Source organism: Pleurodeles waltl, chromosome 8 (genome assembly GCF_031143425.1).
Source record: "Pleurodeles waltl isolate 20211129_DDA chromosome 8, aPleWal1.hap1.20221129, whole genome shotgun sequence".
Lineage (NCBI taxonomy): Eukaryota > Metazoa > Chordata > Amphibia > Caudata > Salamandridae > Pleurodeles > Pleurodeles waltl.
The window spans coordinates 1,496,906,934-1,496,929,274 of NC_090447.1; the positions used below are offsets into that span (position 1 = coordinate 1,496,906,934).

Consider the following 22,341-nt stretch of genomic DNA (forward strand, 5'->3'; position numbering starts at 1 on the left):
GACTTTGTCAGTTGGACTTCTTTTATCATCTGCATTCTATAGGTTGCATGAAAGCACAGCCTGTCTCACAGACAGCATTTGGGGCGCTGGGGGAAGAGTGGGTGCTGCATTCACGCAAGACTGCATTTGTGGCGCAAGACTGACTGCAAGATATCATTTCACCTGAAAGCTCAGTAATTTGCTTTCCGGGCTGCTGTGGTGCACCAAATGGCTGGAGCATATGTTCTAGTCCCGATTGAAAGCAGATGGCTTCCACAGACAGCCATTACACTCTTAAGTATCTACACCTAGCCCTCCGTGTTTTGAGCTGTATCACATGCACAAGGCTTTATAAACACCGTTCAGAGTTTCCTGTTTGAATTTTGAAAAACAAACCATGGCAATGAAAAAAACAAACTTGAAAGTATGGACTTCAATAATTTGTTTTGAAATACCTCGAGCCAGGTGTTGGTTTTTCATTCAGTTTTTTAAAATTGTATTCTTTTATTTTTTTTAATAATGCTCTAAAACCAAACAAAGGCAACCTATTGGCTTTGTCAATGCTCGTTTCATGTAGTGATTCATACATTTTAGGTACAGCTAAGGGATGTTTTAATTTACACCAACCTGACTAAATCAATTAACTGAAGCCAGAATGAGGTAATCATAAGCAAATTACAACAAATCAATCTTCACAATACACGTGACCTGATGAGGTGTCACGCTTGAGTGCCGACATGCAGGACCACTTCAATGATAGGCATGTAGTGCTATATGCTAGAGCGCATATGCACTACACCTAGTTACTTGGGGCCACTTTGGAAAAAGGGAGGAGCATCAAATTAATGGCAGAGTTAGACTTTGGGCCTCATTATGAGTTCAGCAGACAGTTTAGACCGTCCGCCGAACTTCCGACAGGAAGGTTGCTACCTTACTGGCTACCTCTCTGCCGGGCCCATTAAGAGTTTCCCGCTCGGTCAGCAGGCGGAAACCAGAGTTTCCGCCTGCTGGCCTAGCGGGAAAGAGCCTGCAGCATTGTATCCAGCTCGTAATCGAGCCGTTGGCAATGCTGTAGGGTGCACCAGCATCCTCGCAATGTTCACTGTCTGCAAAGCAGATAGTGAACATTGTGAGGGTGTTGGCCAGGGGGGCCCTTGCACTGCCCATTCCAACTGCATGGGCAGTGCAAGGGCCACCCTCAAGCCCCCTGCTACCGTTCTCCACCAGCCTTTTCATGGCGGTGCTACTGCCATGAAATGGCAGGCAGAGACCGAGGTCGTAAACCCCAGGGCAGCGTTGCTTGCAGCGCTGCCCTGGTGGATTAGGACCGCAACCTCCTGCCATCTGGACGGAGCTGGCAGTCCCACCGTGGCCCGATCGCCATGGTCAAAATATGGTGCTCGGACCGCCCCATTGGTGGTGGTCCGACTGCCAGACTGGTAATGGGGGCCTTAACGTGTTAACTGAACAAGACAGTTTTCCAAAGCATCCCAGGAAAAATGTCCAAATACATTCAGAGAGAATGCCCTACCAATAGGTCCCAATCTGCGAATTCGGGGGATCTTGGAAATATGACCCACCTACGGATTGTTTGCTTTATTTTTTCGATTTTTTATAACAGCTGGACTGCATATGAGCCAAACAATGTGGAAGAAGATTAGTTCAGTGATAATAGCATTGAAAAAAACCCTTGTAGCAAGTCAAAACAATGCAAGGCGAAATATACAGGCATAATAAGGTTTCAAATAATGACTTGACACTTTGTCTAATTTTTCATTGCTTAATCCTTTTAAGTTGTAAACTATGTTGCTTTTCACGGGTCATGTTCTATATTTTACCACTATCTTTGCTCATAATCTCCTTTGTCGTTAAAAAAAAAAAAACTCCTCCCTAGATATAACTCTTATTCACCAATGAATGTGGCTCTAAAACAATCTATAAATTAAACTATTTTTTGATGGCAGCTAGTTGAGCCAAAATAAGTATTTTTATGGGCTGGATTTCACTAAATGCTTGTAAAGAATGGATTCTGTGGACTACAGACAACTAAGTAATCTATCTCCAATTTGCTGTTGTTTATTGTCACTAATATTCTCCTCGAATGTATTCTGTGAAATTTCTCAAAAATCTTTTGAGGTCAGACTGATCCCTCTTCCCAATTGCAAACACATCATCTGTCACTGATCACCACTCAGGAGGTTTGGCTCCTTGATTGAGGGACAGACAGGGGACATTATGTTTGAGTAAATGCTGGATATAATAATGACAGCAATGCCTACTGATATTAATTATGAGATTGTTGGGTGGATGTGCAACCATGCGTATACTAGTACCTGGCACGGTGAGTGTGGTGGGTGCTGCAGGTATAGGCTGAACTGAGAAGTGTATTAATCAGAACAGGGAGGTGGGGAGAGACAAATAATTGGCCGTACAAAGGAGAAAGTAAGGCTTTGGGATTTAATTCACATAGGATTGCTATTTAATAAGGAACACGAAGGACATTATCTAAACCAACTGACAGGGATAAAGGAAATGCATTAAATGCAGCCCTAATATTGACTTCAAACAAAAATTATTTTAAATTGAAGAATAAAAACTGCAAGAAATTCCATAAGGAGAAGTTACATAAAGTGTGACAGAGTTATCAGTGATGCAGCGGGTCGATGTGTCGCGTATTCCTGAAGTCTGAGTTGTCCATTCCTTGTTCTGCTTTAATCCTGGATGCTCATGTGAAGGGGAAAGGAAGAGCCTGGCTGAATGTTATTAAACTAATTCATAAGGTTAATGAACAGTGGTGTTAGGGAACGGCCAACATCATCGGACAACGAAGAATGGCTCAGACTCAAGACCGCTCAGTGCCCGATGCAGCGGCTTTCATATGAAACCAGCAAAGTGAAGTCCTGGGACGAGGGTGGCATGTGTTCTCCAGGTCTCAACCATGGTCACCACAATAGCAATGTTCTGGAGGTGGTGAAAGAGGGTCAACCAGCTACCTTTGCAGTGGCATCTTCTATAATCCACTAGTGCTGTGACCAAGGCAAGCACTATCAGATGTACTACATTTTAGGAAGGAAAATTAACTTAGAAACTAAGAGTTAACACAAGCAGAATTTGGCTGCTGTATCTGTGGCATAAAGAAATGTCTCTGATCAACTGTGGTTTCTGAGAGCAAGGAAATAAAGCAGGAGCATCAACAAGGAGGGCAATATTAAGATAACCACGGGTGTTTGTGCCCACCATGAACTACTTCGCTTTTATGGACAGTTCGCTTTAAAAATGTAATGTTATCGAAACATGGACTCTGGTAAACCAAGATCGCAAATATTGACAATAAGGAATGAGAGGGTTATGGTTTCCAAGACTGGCAAGAGAGGCAGTCACCACAATCTGATGGAATTTGTCCACTGGAGCCACGGACACAAATAAGGTGCCACGACCAGGCATAAAGCCCGCTCCATAGGGTTCACCCAATCTATAAAAGGCTCCACAAAGGAAATGAGTAGAAGTGACACAACTTATAATATGTTTGTTGCTAAGCAGGCACCGTGAGAAATTATTTGAGGATTGGACACATCAGATGAATCTATGGACACTTTTTTGGAGTCCTGAAACCGGTTTTTAGGTTGAGCGAGCAAGCGCTCTGGCCTGTTATCGATCTGTGGGGTTTCAACCACGCCTACCGCATGCCCATCACTATCACTTGTTTGTGGGCTTTCCTTTAAAAAATCCTTTGTTATCATTGGTAAATGCTTTAAGTTTGTCCATCCTTGGGGCAGTTTTGTTACCACCTTGGCCATCGACTCTGTTGCATGGGTAATTGCACTTTTGCCGATACGTTTGACTGTGAGCGAACCTCTTTTTCCTTTTGTGTCTCTCCTCCGCGCTCATGCACATGGCAGCTGTGGCACTTTGAATTGGCTTGCTTATGTCAACTGTTTTACTTTTCATTTTCAATTTATGTGGCAAGAAAAGTTCAGTGAGGAATTTACAATGCTAATAGCTCTAACTCGAGCAAATGCGAGACCAATTGCATTGCAAACGCTTGTTAATTTTGTACTAACAGCCCTTGTTTGCAAAGATGAATATGTCAAAATACATACGATTGGGGCTACGACCTTTGCTGTTTATGATCCTTGGGCGAAAGCCCTTGGTGGAGCTAGAGAGACAACTTTTCCAAATGAGTGAAAGAGTATCATCTAAGGAGAACAGAGTGACTCTTGAAAAGCAGGGACTGGGAGACCTTTCCAAAGTGACCTGCGAACCAATCAACATAGGCATTACATCTTATTTGTGTTAGGTCTCCGCTAGTAAATGAAATGCACTGGAATATGGAGAGTGATTAGGTTCTCTATACCTGGCAGGTGATGGCAGAATCTAAAAGTGTGAAGAAGAAATCACTGAGCCTGCCCATGTGCCTATGTATCTTAAGTTTAACAGCTGGGATCTCCTGCCGAAGCGAAGACATCCTATCAGCTATCGATGTCCAGAAGACCATGACCCCATCATCCTCATACCTTTCACCTTCAGCGCACCACATAGTTACTCTTTACCTCTCTAACCTTCTTGCAAATGCCCCAGTTCTCCATCCCACTGACTAACTTCCTATGACACAACCCTACAAGCTTCTCTGAAAAGTAGGTGACCTTTTTAGAGAAAAAAGATCTCATGCTTTTGATCTTGGGCACACTATATCTACAGTGACATCAGCTGTTGAAAATGTCAACTCTAAATTAATTTTGCTGCTCCTCTCTGACTATCAATTTCCACTACCTATCTGCACCACGGAGCAACACAGACCCTCTCATGAAGACCCTTCACATATCTCTTGGATGACAACATTTGTTAGCAGAGTGTAGCTTGTTAACTTCCTTTAGGTCTCTCACACATCCCCAGTATGGAAATCTTGCATTGATCATTCACAAAAAGTGTTCAAATCTTAAAAACTTTTTTTTTTTAAGTCCTGATATCTGCAACCCACACAAAGAACACTGTCCACTCATCTCTCAAGTGTGTTGAATTTGCAAATCTGTTTTTAAAATAGATTGCAGATACAGATACAATCCTACACACTAACATTAATCTTTAAAAGTCTGTGCTCCACTAAGCTCATTATCTACTGAACTTAAAGGAGGCAGAATATTTGAGACTGAAAGAGCTTATTAGCAGGGTAAAGTAGAGGTTAAACTAGGAGTCTTATGCGGAGCCATGTGGCACCTCTTAAGAAAGGGTCTTGACTACCCTTCATTATCATGTTTCCAAGTTTTGAGCCACTGAAGCCCCCCCAAATCTTGGGGTGCTCAAGACATTTCGTTAAGTTTGAACCTTCAACCTAAGTCATGGTTGTGCTCAAAATGCAGCCCACAATAATTTGTCTACATTCAAGAAATGAAAGCCACTATGTTTGATGCGCATCAAGCCCAGCGGCATTCGAAAACAAAAGGTGTTTAGTTTATCTGGTGTTTTACTGAAAACTGCATGCCACCAGACAGACCACTCAGAAAAGATTTTCAAAGTCTGAAGGAGAACACCTACTCAGGCGCCCGCTAGGACTGGACAGTGACTTTGCCTTTGAAGCTTCCTGTTGAGTGTCAAACCCTTAATGACTCTTTGCAGGGACATGAAGGGAGGCAACAGGGGAGCAAGGGGTGGATCTCATGTCATGAAACGAGAACGGTGCAGAACCAGATGGGTTGGGCTTGTGATCATTTACATGTTTTGATTAAGTTCTACCAAAACTGTGATGTTCCAAAAACTCTTGGATAATTAGGTCTCACCTTCTTCAGGGCAGCAGCACTTGGTCGGGCAGCAGGGGCATCGGACATAGCACGGGCAGCACTGGGGGCAACACTGGCAGCAGCAAACGCCGAAGAGGGTGAAGAGCAGGAGGCCGCCCAGGACGATGAAGATCACAGTGAGCCAATCTGAGTGAAATCAAGGGTGATGCAAGACAATGAGATACCAATCGCCTGAGTCTGTGCATTACGCTTCTTCTGACTCACCTGGGGTCTTTGCCTGAGATTTACATCGGCAACACGCACTCCATCCAGGCTCCACCATGGTGGTGGAATCACTGCATTCATACCACTATATTAAAGCTTGGAACCACCTCCACCCCTGCCCAACCCGCTTGGCCACAAAGGCCTGCAAGCACCTGATCTCTGGCCACCAATGTACCAGTGTCAAAGGACGCCTATAGCTTATGCTGGATTCTTAGAAGAGCAATTAAACTGGAGCTATTCACGTTAGGGAGGGTGGACACAGAGGGCTCCCTCCACTGTATCACCTACAAACATTACTGGAAAAGTGGATGTGGCCAGAAGGATGGAAAGACACCTTTTTATTCTTCATTTTTTACAAATGTAACCAAGTTTACACCTTGACCGAGGCTCTGGTCCCACCAATCCCCTACCATGCTACGCGGAAGAAATGCACCTCGCATTCTCAAGACAGAAGCCACCATTCTACCACAGAACGAAGCACTGCTTCACTTACTGGGAAGAACAAAGTATCTCTGCAACAAACAGCCATATTCAGAGGTGCCTTATTGGTAAATTTGCATGTACATTTATTTCTCATGCTTCAGTCAATTCAAACCATAAATAATAATCACAGTAAAAGAAACAAACAAGGGTAACTTACAGTTAAATTATTGTTAAAAATCACATTGGTGCCCACTAATTTAGTAAATAAATGCATTAGGTGCTCTACAAAATAGTTTAAGCTAAAGATTAGTTCTGATTGGGTTGCTCTTTGGGAATTGCAGTCTTATTTGTAGATGAAGCACGCCTTAAGTGCCTTGATCACCTATTGCTGCTCTTGACTCTTGTAAATTGAGCATATGCAGAAATATGAGAGAAAGCTGAGTAATTTAATGTTCGAGCCTGTTTCGCCTCCAAGTTCGAATCTTCCAGCTGTTAAGCAGCCTACGTAGGCCTGCGCACTTCTAGAAGCGCAGTGCACAGTAGCAAGATATGTATGATTCTTCCGTTCCTCTTACGCCAGGTCTGCATTGGTTCTCTTTGGGTTGTTTTTGCCACTTCGGGATACAGCCAATGTTGGCAGTACATAGTCAATGCCTTTTACGTATTTTGAGTGGCTAGATCTCAAGTATGGCTGTTTCTCTGTCACATTATTAGTGTTTAGGACTGTCCATCCGTGGTTCTTGCGTTCTAGTCCTAAAGTCTGCTCAATTGCAGACCACTGACGTTCACGGCTTTATTAAGTTATTTTTTGTGGGTAAATGACGTCCCAGTGCCACACCTCCTGTGCATGGAAGTTCTCAAGACTTTATTCTAAATAAGGCGGTGGTCCAAATTTTTGCTGAGGCTCATTAGCTCTTGTCATATGAGGATGTCTAGCGTGTTGGGCACAGATGCTCGCAATTTGTGGCAAAGTTGAAAACATGAACTGCCTGCCCACCTTTTGGTTGAGCGGGCCAAATTCCATACAAACTTGCCAGGGGAGGCTATGTTTCGTAGAAGACAGACTGTTTTGTAGATTTGTGTCACTAATGCATCCAGCAGCTTTGCATTGACACCCAACATGATTTCACTATTGTATGCGATTATTGGAGTGAGGGTCACATCAAAACCTGAAGAACAGGATCTAAGCTAGGGCCCAACAGGTTTTTGCAAGAGGCTATAAAAGTACCTTGCAGGGCATAAGCTTTGGTTTTGACTGATTCTTTTTGCGGCAAGCAGTTGCCTCCGGAATATAGCCAAACGCCTAGGTATTTGTATTCCAAAACTCTGTAGATGTGGTTGCCGTCCCTCTGCCCGGTTTATTGGTCCTTTTTTTTTTTTTTAAAGATGACAGAGGTGCCTTATTTCAGTGGTTTGCAGTCTGCTTGATCGATATGTTGCACCTTCATCGAAAAGCAAGGTCTCAGAGAAGAACAGGATAGGAAGCATCATTTCATCCCTCTGTTTCAGAGCTACATTACCAAGAATAACCTGTATTCCCCAAATGCTGTTGCAAAACCTCAACAAGGGTAGGAGTTGCAACCGCTACAACAGACCTGCAGAAAGAAATATCAAAATCAAACTACGGCGGTCGAGTTGAAATGAGGTAGCACTTACGTAACACAACCAGCTTGACTTCCTTGTCGTTGTCCCCCACGGAGTCGCCTGGAGCATCGACGGAGCAGAAGTAGACGCCGTGGTCCCACCACATGACCTCATTAAGGACTAGATCGGCACCTGTTAAGGAACATGAACCGTTAGCGTCTCCTGGGGCGTAAGCGGTGGTTCTGGACATCCACAGCTCTTAAGCAGTCAGTACTCACTCACATTCGTCAACATCTCACGGCAAAGTTGACATATGGCTATGTCTAGCTGGTGTCAACCATACTTGCCCAACCATACTGCTGGTGTTTTATTTTCTTCTCCAAAGTTCAGAGTTTTCTTTTTCTGATCAGGTTACTTGCTAGCTTTTTGTTTCACATGAACCATAACACCCACTCGCTGAGGGTGCTACATTTAATGGACTCCTTGGTGGCCACCATGCTCTACGTCGCCAGGATACCATATTTCTAATCCTGAGATTTTTTTAATACAAGTCATTGTTTTCGGGTGCATTCGTAATAGGTTCAATGGAAGAGAATTAAGGCTACAAATCCCAGAAAGCCCATGACTGTCAAATGAAAGCACATAAATGGAAATAGTTGATCCTATTTAAGTTTCTTAGAGCAAATGTATAGTTTGGGTCAATTTTGACAGATAACAGTTGGCAAAGGAGACTCGGGTACCTTTAATGTGACCCAAAGAAACAACCAAGAGATCTGGCAGAGAAAGTGCATACACCAGTATCAACTACCATGCATCTGTAAGGCCAGCTCAGAGCATACATCAAACAAGCACTACACAGATTGCACTTTCAGCAAGTCCATGACACAGAGACATAGCACACTTCACCTTCTCAGAGAGCAGCAGCACACAATAACAAACACACAAAGGACAAGGGCAAACAATGGAGCATGGGGATGCATGACCAGAGCACTGCAATGAACAAACTCAACCAGCAGGGAGCCACGAATACAACTTCTCTTGGAATCCATATTACTAACATCACCAACTTCAACATCCTGCTGACTAGTTGCTGGTGGGCGTTTTAGGTCTGGGTTTTGATTATGTAGGGGTCAAACATATCTATTGATTACAGTAAACAGGGTGACGCTTAGATCTGCTCCTCCTACAGCTGATTTTCTTTGAATAGCTTGTTTCAACATTGGCCTGAAATGTTGTCAATCATGGCTCAGCGAGTAGGAGTACTCATCTCTTCACTTAATGCGACTGGATTTTTCAATATATCTTTCCACCTCCAATCCAATGCTTACATTAAGTGGCATGATGGACTTTTTTACAACTATTGTGTAACTATAGGCTTCTCTGTCAGCTCATGCTGTCTCCCTTCTGTGAGTTTCACTCTAATGTGCTAACATTCCATGTGTTAGTTCATGAAATCCAGATCTATTGGCTTTGACAGTGGTTGTCGTCTTAGTTACTCTATCCATGTTCCAGCACTGCCTAGATTCCATGGACTCCCTTCATCACCTCTTCCAGTCCAAACTTTAATAAAACTTTTTTTTTCCATTTCCTGTCAATCTTACTCTCCTCATCTCACAGACAGCTAAACTCCTTTCCATTGTACTTACTTTTGCTTCTTTCTTATTTGGATTTTACATTACACGCCTCTTCCTTCCTTTCTTCAGATAAACATACTACAAAAAACTAGCACCAGAACACCCTTGTTGATATCTGAGTGCTCTACAAAACTACTGATCAATCAATCAACAACCCTGTTGGGCACTCATTGAATAAAAAGTGCAATGGCATTAGACCCTCAACGCCTTATAAACAGCAATCACTGGCATGGTAAGAACAGTTGCAAGCCACTGACCAGAGGAATATTAGTTACAGAAGTCTAACGAGTACTTCCCAATCATCATGTTGACCCGCTCTACTGAGCCTCTCAACTAGGGATGGTATAGGCTACACTTTTTATGTAAAATGCCCGCAGCACCTCAATGTTTCTGCATTTTTCTTGAAACGGACTGAACCCCATTGCTAGAGTCTACAGTTTTTGTGATATCCTCAAGCAAGAAGACATCCGTCAAAAAATCTAGAACCGATATAGAATCGGGATGATGCATAAACCTAACCTCAATCTACTTTGTGTGATAATCAATCAAAACAGCAGAAAATCCCAAATCCACTGGCTGCACTTGAAAGTCACCTAAAAATATAAACTCATGACATCAGTAGGCGTCTGATGATTCATCCCTCAGTATGCCACAGATGCTATGCCTTGCCATATTGCATCCAGGTATTTCTGGGCCAAACTCTTCCTTTTTAATAACACCAGAAATACAACCACCTTCAGAAAGTCAAGAGGTGACAGTAGTTATTACTTAAATCTTTCACTAAGGCAAAGTGTGGGCTCCATATGGGCTTGTGCTTGACACCAACACCAAAGAGACTTGGGAAAAGCAAAGACTAGACCCAACTTCTAACCATCATGTTGCACTGTAACTGCTGCCTGACTTATTCATTATTTCAATCCCTCTCCCATCTCAATGAACCCCCGTTTATGTACTCTTTAAAATGCCATAACATTGTTTTGGCCCCTGTGCACGATACAAATGGCACAAATAAAATAAAGATGGCCTGGTAACTCCTTCGCTTTGACCACCGGAAGATCGAGGAGCACTGACAGAGACAACTCACGAAACAGTGTTTTACCCACATCCGTGAACCCTCTTCAGAACATACTTGATACCACCGCAGAGAACCTGGTTTCACGGGTACCGTGGTCTACAAACATCTCATGAGGCACTACAAGACATAGCACCACATGCTGCAGGTTATGCGTGTCTCATGCTTTTCCTCCAGCCCTGGGTACACTCGGGCACTGTCGCCCCTAGGAAAGGTTCTCCGAAGTCCACTCTGGATCATAAAAAGAGAAACAACCTCTTAGCTGCCCCTCTCTGCAGCTGGATATGTTGGGCTATTGCCTGGCTTACAAGAAGCAGGACTTCATGCACCAGGGACAGTTGTCAGTCATCCCACCAGAGGCGGCTCTTCTTCGTGGCTCAAATTCCACTGGTTTCCTCTCGTATGCATTAGAACTGCCTCCGCTTGGAGATCCTCCCCAGCCACTGTTCGCCTCTGTCCCCTGGTAGAGGAGACGTCACAGTCTTCGGATCAGAGGCATCTTCTCAGTACAGCACCAACTTTGTCTAATGAACCACCTGGAGCTGCAGCACTGCTTGGTATCCTGCTCGATTTCACACATCAGTTTTGGGTGGTGGTGCTGCTAGTGCGCTTGCCTCAACTAATAACAAGGAAAATACACTTCTCAGCAAGCTTCATTACTCCAGGTTCACAGTCCTTGCATGTTCAGTCCCCCACCCTTGTGCTATCTACAGCCAAACTGACATTGGACAGAAATGGATGAACATGGGGAAAAGAATGTTTTCTTCATAAAAAGTGTATGACCTTTCAGAAGGAACTACAAGAAATAATAAAGTTTGTTCAGTTAAAAAAAAGACAACAAACCAAAATGCAAGGGTCGGAACAAATGCACCTGTCTCTGGGAGGGGTTTCATCTTAATTCATAGGGAATAGGACAGCTAAGACCTCATCATAATGTAGATTACTGGTAAATAATGGTTCTGGTATAAGACAGTGGGCCCAGAAAAGAACCTCTGCTGGGAACAACATTACATGATGATCAGTGCTTGAGATATACAACTGCAGGGACTGGCTGTCCCAGGGCACCTGTTCCCTGAGGAGATGAGTGTGTACTTTCCCATTAAAAGTGCAGAGCCCCTCAAATTTAAGAAGTGTGATTACTCAGTACCAGACAGTACCTGCTCATTTAAAGGGTGAAGTTGAGGTGATCCACAAAACAAAGGTGCAAAACCTACTTCTTATTATGGGATGAATAAACTTGAAAATGTACTTTTCTTGTAGAAATACTGTCCAACAAACAAACAAATTGCAGAGCTGTGATTGTACTACTGAATATGGAGGCTTTGAATATCGTGGTACAACAATATTATGAATAAAACACACAGGACCACAATATTGAAAGAGAAGTGCATATTAGAGAAGTACAGATTTACTACTCCTAACTCCACATCTACGTACCCTGAAGATGTATAATTGTCAAGGTACAAATATGTAGAGTTAGGCATAGAAAATCTATACTTACCTTTCAATATTTTGGATTCAATATTCTGTCCTCGATAGTTCCCTCCCTCGATATTCTGTCCTCAATAGTTCCCTCTCTCGATATTCTGTCCTCAATAGTTCCCTCTCTCGATATTCTGTCCTTCAAAGTTTCCTCTCTCGATATTCTGTCCTCGATAGTTCCCTCCCTCGATATTCTGACCTCGATAGTTCCCTCCCTCGATATTCTGGCTGCAATATTCAGGGTGCACACCCAGAGTTAAATTCACACAATCAAAATGGAGGGATTTTAGTTTGTCACACTCAGACTAAAAATTAGTTTACCAATACCACAAATCCAAACAATTTCTTATTTTTTGAGGCAAAACGTTTAGTCCCATTACAAATATTTGTCAGCAGTACACTCAGGACAGCACGCAACAATTATTCTATAACGAAGAAATGTTATATAACATTTAAGATTTAATACTTGTAGAAATGTCCCTTCTGTCACATCCTCAGTCTCTACCGATTTATATTGTAATATATCATCTACTCTCATTTGATTATTTTGTCAGGTATTTCTGTCATACTTGCCTGCCGGTGTTACTGCCTTTCCCTGAAAGTGTGTTGTTATATATTTCCTATTGGTTTTAGTGAGCTGTAAGGGGCTTCTAGCAGCATGCTTAGCTCATCATAAAAAACAGTGCACAGCTAACTGATTACTCGATGGCCATGGAGGTGCTAGGAACTTCGCCCCTACCTTATTGTTCGTTAAACTTTGTGGCTTCCCACCAATTACAGAAATAAGGTTTGCTTAGATTTCCATTCTGGTCTGAGGAGCACGTTCATTAGCAATGGGCTGAGCCAGTGCTTTGACTGGGCAGGTACTGCCCGATACCGAGTACCTGCAATTCTTTAATTTAAAAGGGAAGGTACCTGCACTTTTCAGCACACTTTCAATACATTTAATGAGTGAGTACCAGCACTTCTTTAATTTAAAAGGGAAGGTATCTGCACTTTTCAGCACACTTTCAAGACATTTAATGAGAGAGTACCAGCACTTCTCGGAAGCAAACAGGTACTTTAAATAGTGAGTACTGCACTTCTTTAATTTGAAAGGGAGAGTACACGCACTTCTCAACCTACTTTCAATAAATTTAAAGGGAAAGTATCTGCACTTCTCAGCACACTTTCAATACATTTCATGGGAGAGTAGCAGCACATTTCAGGAGCAAAGAGGTACTTTAAATAGTGAGTACATGCACGTCTACATTTCCATTTAAAGCACTGGACTGAGCTTTGCCAAACAACCCCTAATAAGTGTTCTATTACCGATTCCAATAACAGACTATTCTTGTGCTTTTAAACGAGTCAATCACTTAAGATGTGCATTGATACGTTTAATGTCATTGTTATAATAAATAACTGGTGTTGGAAATAATTGACTGTATAATACATGGCAGAAATTGTATGTTTTAACATAACCAGCGATGGAGGAAGCACACTTCAATATTCAGCCCGAAGTTTAATCAAGCACCAACAGTTAATCCTGAAATACATTCATATAACATCCGTTCTACTGTGGAAAAAGTCTGCTTTTGTCATACACCATATTTCGGTCAGCATAGAAATGAGATCATAAGAAGAGGCAGCCAATCCCATACAATCTGCAAACGCGCCAGTCCTTCACTAAGTGACAATCATTGAGAAACCATGGTGAACGGTGGGTTACATGGTGGCTTACCTCCTGTGTGGAGGTGACAGCTGGACTGTTTTTGGCAGGACTCTCGACAAAAAGCCACTTTCTGTTCAGTCCACTCAAAACTAAACCGAGACGTTAGCTCAGGGACTTAGTACCAGGTGTATCGAAGGGTTTACCCATTCTGTGTTAATGGGAAAATGTGTTTATACATATGGCCCCTAGAAACTTCGTGTCTAGGTGATATGACTTCGCCTTCCATGATTCCGAGTCCATCAAATTGAAAGCGATTCTAGGCAGTACTTTCGTGGTGCCACCAGGGAGCGCTCTAGGCACAAGAATGGTTCAGATAGTTCTACAATGTTCGTCTGAATCGAAGACGCCATCTGAAAGTATACCGCTCTCGCACCTGTGTGCATGTTCAATTAAATGTGTTACCCATTTGTAACACTGCTACTATCGCGTTATTACAAAGGCTTCGGAGAGAAACGTGGTCGAATTAAAAACATGTCAAGGCTTGCCCATTACCAACATGCCGCCGCCTGTGCTAGCAGCCCGACCGTTCTTTCACTGTCTGCAGCCACTCTGATGAGATCTGTTGTGTGCCATGTAAAGCTGACCTGCACCAGGGGAAACAGAGACAGTACAGTTCTACCCATAATTCAGGGAAACCCCCCTTTCTGGATCTCAAGCACAAAGGCAGATATATGCATTTGCTCAATATGATTAAAGACACAATAACAGCACTTGCACAGGGACAAATATAATTGGACAGCTCCCGAAGCCTGGCCCTCAGAGCCTCCAGCAGGCTTCATCTCTCCTGAGATGTCGTAATGTATTCAAGTTCACCGAAGAAAGGATGAAACTCATAGAAAACCTAGTGTTTCCAAAGTTTGAATACTTCAGCTGGTCGTCTTTAAAATTGCCCATGAGATGATTGGGTTACTCGTAATCTTAATTACTCGGACTCAACTCTTCCTCGTGACATAGGCGACGGGTCTGGTCCTCTACCTCCACCTGTGGGGTGCCCTACAAAAAGGAACCTTAACTCACCCTTTGGTGCCCTAAAAAAAGATCTGCATCTTACATGTGGGGTACCCTATAAAAATGATCCGCATCTCACCTATGGGGTGCCCCACAAAAAGGAACCCTAACCCACAGTTGGGTGCCCCGCAAAAAGGAACCCTAACCCACAATTGGGTGCCCTAGAAAGATCTGCATCTCACCTGTGGGATGCCTACAAAAAGGAACCCTAACTTACACTTGGGTGCCCTAGAAAAAGATCTGCATCTCACCTGTGGGGTGCCCTACAAAAAGTATCCACATCTCACCTGTGGGGTGCCCTACAAAAAGGAACCCTAACCCAGACTTGGGTGCCCTAGAAAGATCTGCATCTCACCTGTGGGGTGCCCTACAAAAAGGAACCCTAACCCACCCTTGGGTGCCCTAGAAAGATCTGCATACAAAAAGAAACCTAACCCACACTTGGGTGCCCTAGAAAGATCTGCATCTCACCTGTGGGGTGCCTACAAAAAGGAACCCTAACTCACACTTGGGTGCCCTAGAAAGATCTGCATCTCACCTGTGGGATGCCTACAAAAAGGAACCCTAACTTACACTTGGGTGCCCTAGAAAAAGATCTGCATCTCACCTGTGGGGTGCCCTACAAAAAGTATCCACATCTCACCTGTGGGGTGCCCTACAAAAAGGAACCCTAACCCAGACTTGGGTGCCCTAGAAAGATCTGCATCTCACCTGTGGGGTGCCCTAGAAAAAGATCTGCATCTCACCTGTGGGGTGCCCTACAAAAAGTATCCACATCTCACCTGTGGGGTGCCCTACAAAAAGTATCCACATCTCACCTGTGGGGTGCCCTACAAAAAGGAACCCACACTTGGGTGCCCTAAAAAGATCTGCATCTCACCTGTGGGGTGCTTACAAAAAGGCTCTAAATCTCACATGTGGGGTGACCTACAAAAAGGAACCCTAACTCACACTTGGGTGCCCTAGAAAAAGATCTGCATCTCACCTGTGAGGTGCCTACAAAAAGGAATGTCATCTCACCCGCAAGTAGCCCTACAAAACAGCCGCCATCTCTAATTTATTATCTGTTTATCCTTATTTAATTTGCTTTGCGTGAAAAAACTGAAGCTTCACTGGTATACTTTCGCATTTGCATCAACAAGTCAATTTCGGGGTTTCGGAGTTCTTAGGCTGGTGAAGAAGCCTCCTGACACCAGTTACTCTGATGGTGTGATTAAGATTCAAAGAATCAAATCAATAATTGGATGCAAATCTACAAAGCACATGTTCAAAATATCAGAAAACCCAATATCCCTTTTTTCTTTTTAGTGTTTATTAAATTCCGAGTCGTAGATGATGCCTGGGAATGTAGTTAATGTGTTCTGCCACTATGGATTATCTAAACTTCATCATGGGGAAATATTGCACTCATTGAAGAACTAATCAGAAATAGATTTACTACTGAAAAGCTACTTATACAATGTAAATATGTTTTTACGCCTTGATAAAACATTAAAACAGTGAAACACGTGTCGTCTGTAGCAGTAATGTGAAATGATACACCCGACTGAAATCTGGAATGCGATTTGCTGCACCAAGTTACAAGATTTTTGACAGTCGGAATTTAATGAAGACTCAAAGTATGAATTCTATTGCCAACACATTTATGAATGTATATTTTGTCGATTTGTCTTCAGATATAGATTTGATGGTTCCATATTTATTTAACTAATAGATGCACACTATTTTCTAATGTCTGCTGGGCTGTAGCACTGTGGAGACATCAATGCACTCATTACAACTTGGAGAAAATCACTAACAAACTACTAAACCGCCCACCTCAATGACGAGCACTTCCGCGACACCACTCAATCTAGATTCAGGCCCAACCACAGCACAGAGACCACCCCCATCGCCACAAACGACTACCTCTGACTGATCATGTGCAGAGGAGAAACCACTGCCCTCACCCTATCCGCCGCCTTCGACACCGCCTCCCACCCTATCCTTATTCAACGCCTCTACGATGCTGGCATACAAGGTCTTGCACTACGCTGGATTTGCTCCTACCTAAACCAGCATGACACAACAACAACCTGAAACAACAACACTGTTAGGAATTTAAAATAGGAGACCCACAGATCAATCTGAGTGAAGATGTAATAAAACAGTACTGCCGTGGGCTCTTCCTAGTGATGATCAGGTGATGCCAGATGGCACCTGTGGAATATTCTTAATATTCTTGAAGAGAATGGGAATTTACGGATTATCATTTGCTGAAGGATCCACGGCAAAGAGGATCTAACTTTGGTGAGGAACGTCCTGTGATGTTAATCAATGGTGTATTGTGTTATAATAAACCTCTTGAAGAAGGAACTGTTGCACATCAGTCCTACAATAATCCAACAAGTACCTCCTTCCTAGGGGTGACACTGGACTCTAAACTCAACTGGAGACACACCAGTGAGAAGCCACAGGGCAGCATCTGCCAAACTGGCAGCGTGGTACGCAATACTGAAGATGAAGGCTATGCCCTTTAAGAGCAAAGTCAATGTAACCAATGTGATCATCAGACCTGCCGTCCCCTGAGAAGGTGCTACCAGGAACGCTACCACACATCTCTGCAAAAAAGTCCTAAACAAGTCCGTAAGAACAGTAGTAATTATAGAATACTTTCCAAAAGCAAATTTCAAGAGAGCAGTGTGTCAACATTTTGAATGAACAGCTCTTTAAGCTCCATGCAAAATTTTATTAAGAACTGGATCATCAAGAAAACCAACTAATCAAGAAATTGCTGACATTATTGCTAACCCCTTTGAGCTACCCACACAGTGCTTAATTTGAGCCAGTGGTGTCCGGAGCTTAGCCCCGGGACTTAATTGCTGACACTGGCTCTTATGACAGTCTGCCACATGGTGGTGCTGTTTCTTTTATGTAGTGATGAGCACAACAACAGTTGTTTATGAATTCAATAGTCATTACAAATGACCAATACCTGCCACCCAAGCCATTCTAATAGCTTTGGGGACCTGGAATAGTCTAAAGTGACCCATTTGTAGGAATGTGTTGTAGGTAGGTGTGTTTGTATTGTCATTGGCAGCGCTGGCCAGGGCAATGGGTGGTACCAACTGCAGTGGCCTCCTGACGAGGGCCCTGGCACTCACATGTTTACAAATTAAGCACAGCGCTATAGCACAGAAACGCTGAAACTACACAATGTGTCACAGAACAGGAATAAAATAAACTACAATAAAAATCTAATTTCTTAAATAAATACAGAGAAATGAGGTTTGGTATCCAAGAATCACCACTGCCAGATTAACTCCGACAGCCACTAAGTCCAAGACTGAATGACTGACTTTTCCACTGTTGCCTACCAAATTAGTCCTTAAGGGAAGACAGGAGGCCCCGTATCAGCTCCAAAGGGTGGGAGGGTGCGGAGTACTGGTATGATACAGAGGATCTCGAGTGAAAGATCCCACTGGTAAGCAATTACCAGGAATAATACCGCCGCTTTTCATTTTGTTGACGAGGCCTTTACACAATGCGTATTTAACCACCGACGCTTGAACTACGGGTGCCGGTGGTGCGGCAGCACCCCATACAATGCGAAAGAGTTTAGGCTGAACAATCAAAGTGGCTATTCAGGCAACATATGTTGTGTTTTCAAAGACAACCCTCCACCTATCCCCAGAGCCTTTAGTGAGGTGATGTTACTGGCAAGCACCCCCACTCTAAATGATGATTCAATAGAATACACCCATAAGGTTGCTTGTAGATTAATTCCATAGTGGTAAGAAAACAGCCGACACGTGTTTCGTCATCCTTGACTTTTTCAAGGCTCATTTAAATTGTAAAGGTTGAATGAATGGTGGAAGTTCCATGTTCCGACAAGTTTGTAAGTTCAATCAGTATGGCAGAATGATAGAAGGAGTCACAAGACCATGGTAAGTCTGTAGCCGAACTATGAGTTGTTTGGACCGGGTGCCGGGTTGTTGACAAACAACTCATAGTTCGGCTACAGACTTACCATGGTCTTGTGACTCCTATCATTCTGCCATACTGATTGAACTTACAAACTTGTCGGAACATGGAACTTCCAACATTCATTCAACCTTTCCAATTTAAATGAGCCTTGAAAAAGTCAAGGATGACGAAACACGTGTCGGCTGTTTTCTTACCACTATGGAATTAATCTACAAGCAACCTTATGAGTGTATTCTATTGAATCAGGATATTTGTCTTTCCTGAAATACTACATAATATTAAATGTTTCACACTATGATCCTGTGATGTGCTGTGGTTCTCTCATTATATACATGGACTGGGACCCTTCTTGGGCGACAGCTTTACACACCCTGGGGCTGGGTGTTTAACCACTTGAGCACTCCTTTTCTCCAAGAAGAGACTTTGCCTTCATGAACTTTGTATTCTACTAACAAATAGCCTTTGGAAGTGCGCACCTTCCACACACAGCCACGGTTTTCTTTGTTTGATATTGTATGCACCCCCACTCTAAATGCAGCACGGTGTATACCAATGCATTATCCCTTGGCGATAATCCTACCACTACAACAGTTGCAAGGACACCAGGGTCAATGGAGTACCACTGAAGAGGATTCAGAGCAGTCGCATATCTGTCAGTGGGCTGCTGTGCCCCAACTATGCTCTTAGACTACTGGGAACCCCCACAGCGCCACAATATAGACACTCAAAAGTGCTACATGACCAGCCATTACCCTTCTAGAGCGACCCCCCAATGTGGAGAAGTGCTGCTTGATCGCTGACTCGTAACAAGTGCCAGAACTGAAATAAGTCCACATACTACGAGTAGTAGGGGAGAACAAAGACAGAAGGTCACAACTATACCTCTGGACTTAAATTAACTATACGTCAGGCTAAATAGGCTGACAACAGCCTGGGGCTTCAAGTGTGGAGGGAACCTCACTTGGCATTTCAGGCTGGACTTCCAAATGAAGTAGGTTCAAGAGTGATTTGCATTTGTCCAGAGCGATCACCAGTGGCTGAGAATAATTCAATTATTTCTTCCATCTCCTTCTTGTTTGTTGCAATAGATGAGCTAAATGCCACAGGTCTGCCCAGACACCAGTCTCATGCTCACTGTACCAGAGGAATCAACCTAAACCTGACTAACAAGACCTAAAAAGCTCGAAACTGGTCTGGGTTGCTTGCCCGTCTGGAGAAGGCCTGGTCTGTCAGATCAGGTTGGGACGTTCTCTCTGAAGCAGGACCAAGGCTGGTTTGCATATGGCTGGTGTCTGTCTAGAGTGGCACAGTGGGCATTAACTAAGGGGTCGGATATTTAGACATTTATTTGGACATTCCTTTCACCACCCTGTTGCTCGCTGCCGTATACGAATCTGTGGCAGATATATTACTTCGACACAATTATTTATGGTCGTTTATTTAAAATGACTCGTGGTGAGCACCTAATGTGAAATAGATTCTATGGCCATGAGTGACTATGCGAGTAAACAAACTTTTTAACTGCAGAGTGAAAATGACCTAACCAGGAGAGACAACATTGAGGCTAGAGAACAGAGACAAAAACTTTACTAGAACAACTGTTTGCAATCTCTTACAGACTTTCAGCAGGTACAGGTCCTACAGTAAGGCCAGAGAATGTTGGCTAAAAGAAAGGGGGGGTTGTACTTCTAATCACATTTTCCTTGTCATGGAATTTTGAATGGGACATTCTGGAAGAAATGATGGTTGATTCACAGCAGTTTGAGGTTTTAGACAGCAGAGACCATCCCCTTGCGGGTGTCATAGCACTGAACAAGAAACCAAGTAGAAAAATGTATACAGAAACAATGTAGGCATACATAAACAAGTGTTAAGTCCAAAAATCAAGAGACCATAAAGGACCAAAACATATTAAACAAAATTGGAGAAGCCCTGCTAAAAGTTTTTGGAATAACTGTCCATTTGAATTCTGTAGGAGTAGCAAAGCTTCAGTGCTTACCAAACATTGGGAGGGTTGCGTGAGTGGGGGGGGATGAAGTCTTTGATGACACGCCTACAGATGAGGGTTTGATCAACACTGATGTGCTCTGCAAACAGATTACTTTGGAACCATACATCAGATGATGCAAACATTTCAAGATTAGACCGGCCTAACCTACGTCCTCGAATGCATGCATTTCAAAGATTTTTGGGTGCTGCTTTAATGCTGGGAAGAAGATACCAACTTCTGAGTAACTTAAAGCAGGGTCAGTAAATGCCAGGGGGCAGATCAAGCAGTCACATGCCTGGCATACCCTGGGTGTGGGGACAGTGCACTCTACCAAACTCAAGAGCGGCACTATGTAGGGGATCCCGCCAATGGAAGGTACAGGTGAGCTACCAACGGATCCATGATCTGCATTTGGTCTTTTTCCTTGGTTAGAATGACCATGAACCAAGACTCCTGGACAAGTTCCTCCCTGCAGAGGTCCTTCATGCAGGCTGCATTCTAGACCGAGCCCTTAGGTAGTTCTCTTCTTGCCGAGGAGTCCAATTCCTTGTCTTCCGAGAAGGTCTCAGAAGCGTTGGTGGTTCCTCTGGTTTATGCTGAGTGTCCTAGACTCAAAGGGAAGAGTGATAAAGCGCTGGAGCTGGGGTGACTGTGGCTCTCACTGAGTACTACAAAACATTTTAAAGTTAAGACAAGTAGAGTGTGCTTGAAGAACTTGTGAGACGTCAGCGCCCATACTGAAGAAGCATCCTCAAATTCAAGCTTACCAGCCAACCAAAGTTAGAAACCATTTTCACAGTACCTTCTGTGAATTTCTGCATGTGAGAGAGGAAGGAAAACAGATGACCCGTGGGATGCGAACGGCAAGGCCCAACCCAAACATCTTTCAAACAATGTTGCACAGGTGTTGATGCTGGGCAGAACAAACCTAAGAAGATGAGGACTATGCATTCGTGCCACACAGCAGCACTGAATGAAGCTGCTCCAAACATTGGCGGGGGGGCACGAGCAGATCTTCAACCAGCATGCACGGCATCTTCATAAGCTCCTGTACTCCCAGAGCCCATGGGGCAGCCATTTTACATGCTGCACAGGGACTCGCACACACTATGTGCAACATATACACACATCATGTGAGTGGTGGTATATGACAGAGCACAGGGAAAGGAGACTGAGTAACTTCTACCAAGTTTGCCAGTTGACACCTTTCCCTGGGTGTACAACCAATAGGTCTGTGTCATTACCATACCACAGTGGACACTGTCTATTATGGTCCGTGGGTACGCTTTGGGTATGCCCACAGTCCAGCAGACTCCAATACTCTGCACTGGCTCGAATATGTCAGTCAGCGATGACCAGGAATTTGAGATCAGCAGGGTGGATCAGCTGTCACAGAGCATAGGTTTTTGTCCTCATCTTGCATTCTGGGATCTTTGAAATGTATGCAGTCCTTTATTGATGGTTTTGTACAAAGATAACTGCAATAGGCA

The 22,341-nt window shown here is 43.5% G+C and overlaps 1 protein-coding gene across 3 annotated transcripts in view; it reads right to left on the reverse strand.

Moving 5' to 3' along the window:
* ILDR1 (immunoglobulin like domain containing receptor 1) overlaps positions 1–22,341 on the reverse strand; it is a 163,462-nt gene that overhangs the window by 33,433 nt on the left and 107,688 nt on the right. For all 3 annotated transcript variants that reach the window (XM_069202733.1, XM_069202730.1, XM_069202731.1), the window contains 2 exons: positions 8,058–8,177; positions 5,754–5,900 (listed from right to left, as the gene is read on the reverse strand). In XM_069202733.1, the coding sequence (XP_069058834.1) occupies positions 5,754–5,900; positions 8,058–8,177 (267 nt within the window). The remainder of the gene's footprint in view (positions 1–5,753; positions 5,901–8,057; positions 8,178–22,341) is intronic.